This window comes from Rhea pennata, chromosome 28, assembly GCF_028389875.1.
Source record: "Rhea pennata isolate bPtePen1 chromosome 28, bPtePen1.pri, whole genome shotgun sequence".
In the NCBI taxonomy this organism is placed as follows: Eukaryota; Metazoa; Chordata; class Aves; order Rheiformes; family Rheidae; genus Rhea; species Rhea pennata.
Window position 1 is genome coordinate 264,655 of NC_084690.1, and position 5,635 is coordinate 270,289.

The 5,635-nt window shown below is 67.7% G+C and overlaps 1 protein-coding gene across 1 annotated transcript; it reads left to right on the forward strand.

Annotated features, from left to right (window-relative positions):
- The first annotated feature begins 1,822 nt into the window (after window positions 1-1,822).
- Window positions 1,823-4,247, forward strand: POLM (DNA polymerase mu). Its single transcript, XM_062596644.1, has 11 exons — window positions 1,823-2,013; window positions 2,103-2,310; window positions 2,448-2,537; window positions 2,624-2,794; window positions 2,885-2,956; window positions 3,046-3,166; window positions 3,251-3,383; window positions 3,478-3,580; window positions 3,659-3,871; window positions 3,954-4,037; window positions 4,130-4,247. Exons 1-11 carry the CDS (start codon window positions 1,823-1,825, stop codon window positions 4,214-4,216), a joined length of 1,473 nt encoding a protein of 490 aa, XP_062452628.1. The 3' UTR covers window positions 4,217-4,247.
- The last annotated feature ends 1,388 nt before the right edge of the window (window positions 4,248-5,635 follow it).

Below are 5,635 nucleotides of genomic sequence, written 5' to 3' on the forward strand. Positions count from 1 at the left end.
CACTCAGGACCACGGACCCAGGTCTCATGGGCACCCAGGGCCCCTGTGCCTGGGAACAGCAGCACCCAGCACCCACAGAACCAAGTCCCATGGGTAGCCAGGACCCACAGGCCCAGGTTCCTTGGGCACACAGGACCCCTGTGCCTGGGGGCAACAGCACCTAGAACCCACAGAGCTGGGTCCCATGGGCACTCAGGGCTGAGAGGCAGTGGAGACCCACATGCCTAGGGGACCAGCACCCAAGGCAGGCAGGCAGGCACCCAGAACCCAGGCACCCAGGACTGATGGGACACCCAGGCCCACCAAGCCCAGGTCCCACAGGCACCCAGGAGCCACTGCTTGGGGGACCAACACCCAGGACCCATACACCCAGGACAGATGGGCACCCAGACCCATACGGCTGTGGGCAACAACACCCAAGACCCACACATCCAGGACCAAGAGGCACTAGAGACCCATGTACTCAGGCCTTATGGGGCACCCAGGACCCATAGGCACTCAGGACCCCTACACCCCAGACAGAGAGCACTCAGGCCTGACCCTCCCCCCCACCCCGGACCCACATGGCTGAGTAGAATGGCATCCAGGACCCACATGCCCAGGGCTATGTGGGGCAGGCACAGGCAGGCCATGGGGCTGCTGGGGTGGCAGAGGGGGATCTAGAGCAAGCAGGTGCCCCCACCCATTGTTGCCCCCAGCACCATGGCTAGCATCCACCGCATGGTCCCACCAGCCCCACCATCAGCACCCACCCTATGTCCCCAACCCCATGGTCAGCACCCATTGCATGGTCCAAATTCCACAATTAGCACCCACCCTATGTCTCCAACCTCATGGCCAGCACCCACCGCATGGTCCCAGCCCCACAACCAGCACCCACCCTATGTCCCCAGTCCCATGGCCAGCACCTACCCTATGGTTCCCAGCCCAGGGAGCTGGCATCTCAGCCCCAGAGCTGGCACCAACTGCATAGTCCCAGCCCCACAACCAGCACTCACCCTGTGGTCCTCAGCCCCATGGCCAGCACCCACCCTATAGCTGCCAGATCCACAGCCAGCACCCACAAGTGGTGCCACAATACAAGTGGCACCCATCCCATGGTCTGCAGCTCCACAGCCAGCAACCACCTCTTGGCTCCAAGGTCCACAGCCAGCACCCACGCAACGACCCCAGGCCCACATTAAGCACACACCCCACAGTACCAGCCCCACAGCCGGCACCCACTGGCTAGCACCCATCTCATTCACCTCCACCCAATGATCAGCATCCACCCCGTAGCTCCCAGCTCCACGGACAGCACCCACCCCAGGGCTCCCAGCTCCACGGACAGCACCCACCCCATGTCCTCTCCATCCCAAAACCAGTGACCTCCCCACACGGCCCCAGCCTCGCAGCTCCGGCCCCCCCCAGGCGGGGGATTGCCATGGGGCCGAAAGGGCCCGGGACACGGGGATGCCCCCCAGCCCCGCGGAGCCGTGAGCACCGAGCTCTATGTCTCGGTCACCGGGCAGGTCTGGCGCAGCACCGGAGCGGGGCTGGGCCCCAGCGCGGCCCCGCCGGCGCCCCTCGGTGCTGCCCGCTGCCCCGATCCGCTGCTGCCCCCGGGCCGAGCGTCTGGATCGCGCCGACCACGTGCGGCGAGGGGCGGAGCCCGCGCCAGCACGCCCCGCCCCTCCCGCCGCCAGTGTGGGGTGAGGGGCGGGGCCCCGCAGCTCGGCGGGCGGGGATTGGCGCCGAAGGAGGCACGTTCGCGCAAGGGGTGGGGCCTCATTTGCATTTCGGGCGGGGACTCGTTTCCCTCCCCACGGGGCCCCGCGCGACCATGGCGCTGGTGCCGGTGAAGCGGCGCCGGCGGGCGGCAGCGGGCCCGGTGCTCCCGGAGGCGGCGGCGGGGCCAGGCCGCTTCCCTGGCGTGGTGCTCTGCCTGGTGGAGCGGGGGCTCGGGGCCCGCCGGTGGGCGCTGCTGGCCGAGCGGGCGCGGGCCGCCGGCTTCTGCCTTCACAGCGCGGGCAGGTAGCAGCGGGGCGGGGGGAGGACACGGCTCCGGGGACCCGGAGCTGCCGCCGGGCTAGCGGCGCTGATGGCGGCCCCGGTGCCGGTAGCGCGGCGGTGACGCACGTGGTGGCGGAGCAGTGCTCGGCTGAAGAGGCGCTGGCTTGGCTCGCCCGGCGGCGGGGCAGCGCGACGGGCAGCGTGCCCAGTGCCCAAACCGAGCCCGGTACCAGCACGGCCCTGCTCGACCTCAGCTGGCTCCTGGAGAGCCTGGACGCCGGGCGGCCGCTCGACGTCGAGCCGCGGCACCGGCTCCCGGTGAGCGGGGTCCCAGGCCGGGGAAGGAAGGGCATGACCATGGCTGGGGGGAGACACATCTAGACGGTTGGTGCCTGGGTTGTGGGTGCCCAGCAGGGCCATAACACGTCCCCTCTGCTGTCCCCCCCCCACGCCAGGTGACATCGAGCGAGACGCCCAGCCCTGCGGTGCCGGCCTACGGGTGCCAACGGCGGACCCCGCTCGTCCACCCCAACGGCGTGCTGACGGTGCGTTTCGCCTGCCGGACGCCTGGGTCCCTTCCGTCCCCCGTATCCTGGGGCACCGCAGGGTGGTGACGGGGGATCCCACGCAGGATGCCCTGGAGACGCTGGCACAGGACGCGGCGTTCGGCGGTGATGAGAGACGCAGCCTGGCCTTCACCCGGGCCGCCTCCGTGCTCAAGGCTCTGCCCCAGCGCCTCGGCAGCATCCGGGAGCTGGCGGCGCTGCCCGGCATTGGGGAGCACTGCCGGAAGGTCATCCAGGTACCGGTGGGGGGCACCGGGCATGGTTAGAGGGAGCCAGGATCCCATGGGCATCGCCCCGCGGCGCCAGCTGACAGCCCGTGCTGGCAGGAGGTGCTGGAGGATGGGAGCTCGGCGGAGGTGGAGGCCGTGCGCCGGTCGGAGTGGTACCGCACCATGCAGGTAGCGGGCACGTGTCATCGGAGGGCGTCACGGGGAGCGGGCAGGCGCTGGGCACCCCTCGGCAGCACCCGTGCCGCCTCGTCCCCCAGCTCTTCACGGGTATCTTCGGCGTGGGTACGCAGACGGCCACGTGCTGGTACCGGGAAGGGCTGCGGACGCTGGCAGACCTGCGAGCTGCTGGCCCCCGGCTCAGCCGGCAGCAGCAGGCAGGTGAGGCTGTGGCGGCATGGGGGCACCCCGGGGTGCCCAGCGCCCCCCACCACAAGCGCCCACGCTGCCCTGTGCCCTATGCAGGGCTGCGGTACTGGGAGGACCTGGCCACACCGGTGACGCTGGCCGAAGCGGAGGCCATCGGGGAGCTGGTGCGGGCCGAGGCCTGGCGCATCCTGCCTGGCACCACCATGACGCTAGTCGGCGGCTTCCGGCGGTAACCGGGTGCCGCGGGGGAACGGGTGGCGGTGGGTGGGCGCCAGGTTGGCACGGCCGTGCCCAGCACCCACCCGCCCCCTGGGTGCCCGCAGGGGGAAGCCAACGGGGCACGACGTGGATCTGCTCCTGAGCCACCCCGAGGAGGGCAAAGAGCGGGCGCTGCTGGGGCCCCTCGTCACCCGGCTGGAGCAGCAGGTGAGCAGCGGCACCAAACGAAGCCCCGGACGCCTGGGTGCCCTTGAGGGCATGGCTGATGCCACTCTTGCTTTTTAGGGGCTCCTCCTTTACCAGCAGAGCCAGCCCAACACCTTCGGGCTGGAGCCAAGCAGCAGCACCATGGACCGCTTCGAGCACTGCTTTGCCATCATGTGCCTGGCACTGCCCGGCGCGGGAGGCCCCGGCACCGGGCGGGCGGTGCGCGTGGACCTGGTGGTGGTGCCGCGCGGCCAATTCGCCTTCGCCCTGCTCGGCTGGACGGGCTCGCGGGTGGGCGCACAAGCAAGGCAGCGCCTGCGGGCAGGCGGGCAGCCGCGGCGCCCTGTCCTCACGGCCACTCTCCTCCCCGCAGCACTTCGAGCGCGAGCTGCGCCGTTTCGCCGGACGCCAGTGCGGGCTGGCGCTCAGCAACCACGGCCTCTACGACCCGCAGCGGGTGAGGGTCGGGCGCTGGCACCCCCTCCGGGCTGCCGGACGGGAGGGCGGGGGCGCCCGGGCCGCCCTGGCACCGCTCTCCTGCCTCCCCAGGAGATGTTCCTGCCGGCCACCTCGGAGGAGGAGATCTTCCAGCTCCTGGGGCTGGACTACGTCCCCCCGGCCGAGAGAAACGCCTGATGTCCTTCCCCCCACCCCACCCCCAAATAAACACGGCCTGTTTTGCATGTGGCTGCCCTACTCCTTCGGGGGGCACGAGGCAGGGGGAGAAGCCGGCATCCTGCTGCCTGTGCCGTTTCTCCTTTGGGTGGGGGGGACGGACAGCCCTGCGCCCTTAGTGAGGACCCCATGCTCCCTGGGCATCCCGGTGGGGTGGCACCATCACCCACCCCCTCCCAAGCCCTCAGCACCGCACCAAGCTCCATCACAGAGCCGATTCAGAACAAATCTGCCCCCTCACTAACCCAGGAAGGAGTTAGCCTGCACCTCGCTCTTCCTGGCTCCCTGCTCAGCCCAGAGCACCCTCCGCTCTAGTCGCAGCCCTCTCCACGGGTCGGCGGTACTTCGCTCCGGCGCTGCCCTAGCCCAGGGCGCGTCACCACTGCTGCGCTGGTCCAACTTTGCTGCCATTAAGCAGTAAAAACACCTGGCATTAAAGCACAAAACACACTTTAACTGCGGCCTTGAAGGTCCCAGTTATCCCTCCCAGCCCTGTCCGTGCAGCAGCAGCGCTTTTAGGCAAAGATGGTGTTTGCAGGTGGAGGCACATGCTCCTCCTGCCTGCAGCAGATCCGAAAGGGAAGCGAGGCTCAGGTATCGGAGCACAGCGTTCACCATCTTCAGCTCAGGCTCCTTCTTCTCCGAGGTGCCTGGAGCAGCTGGGTCCTGCTGGCTTCAGGCACTCCAAACCCCCAGGCGGGAAGGCTGTGACCATCTCCCTGCTGGTGACAGCGATGGTGCTTTTCGCAAGAGGACGGAGAGAGGTGGCCTAGCCCAGGTGGCGGGAGGGAGAAGGCGCCTTATATCTCTGCTCGGGGCCTGGGAGGAGGAAGCCTCCAGCCGGCGCAGGCAGAGCTGAGGAACAACGCAAGGGGGAAAGGCTGCAGTTTGCTCACACCCCCCAAAAGGCGCCAGCAAACAGACAGTGGCGAGTGGGAGATGCAGGCAGCTCTCAAAGCAAACCCAGTGCCAAAACTCTCCTCTGAACATGGGCCAGCCGAATTTGGAAGCAGAGGTCGCTGTAGGAACGGCCTCACCAGGAATCAGGTGTCTGCCTATCCTTGTCTGCACTCTGAGAAGCAGCCCAGGCTGCCACCGCTCTGCCACGAAGCTTTAGGTCAGGGCAAGAACCAGCTCTGGGAAAGGCTGGTAATTTTTTTTGCTGCCCAGGCTGTGCCACAGAGCCCCTGTGAAATCAAGCTCACTCCATGGGTGAGCTCTGCCTGCTAGCCCCTCCACCACCCCCATCATCTCAGTATCATGCCTCAAGACCACACACGCACAAGTTTTGTAAAAAATGGGTTTTTTTTTTTTTTTATCAGTTCCATTTTTGTATAAAACACACGGGAGAAACCTAGCCAATCAACACACAAATTGCTG

Bases quoted from the DNA above. Each gene is read 5' to 3' on its own strand.
- POLM (XM_062596644.1), top strand. From the start codon at position 1,823: ATGGCGCTGGTGCCGGTGAAGCGGCGCCGGCGGGCGGCAGCGGGCCCG. The intron at 2,311-2,447 runs GTGAGCGGGGTC...CCCCCACGCCAG, and splicing joins AGCCGCGGCACCGGCTCCCG to GTGACATCGAGCGAGACGCC. The intron at 3,384-3,477 runs GTAACCGGGTGC...GGGTGCCCGCAG, and splicing joins CTAGTCGGCGGCTTCCGGCG to GGGGAAGCCAACGGGGCACG.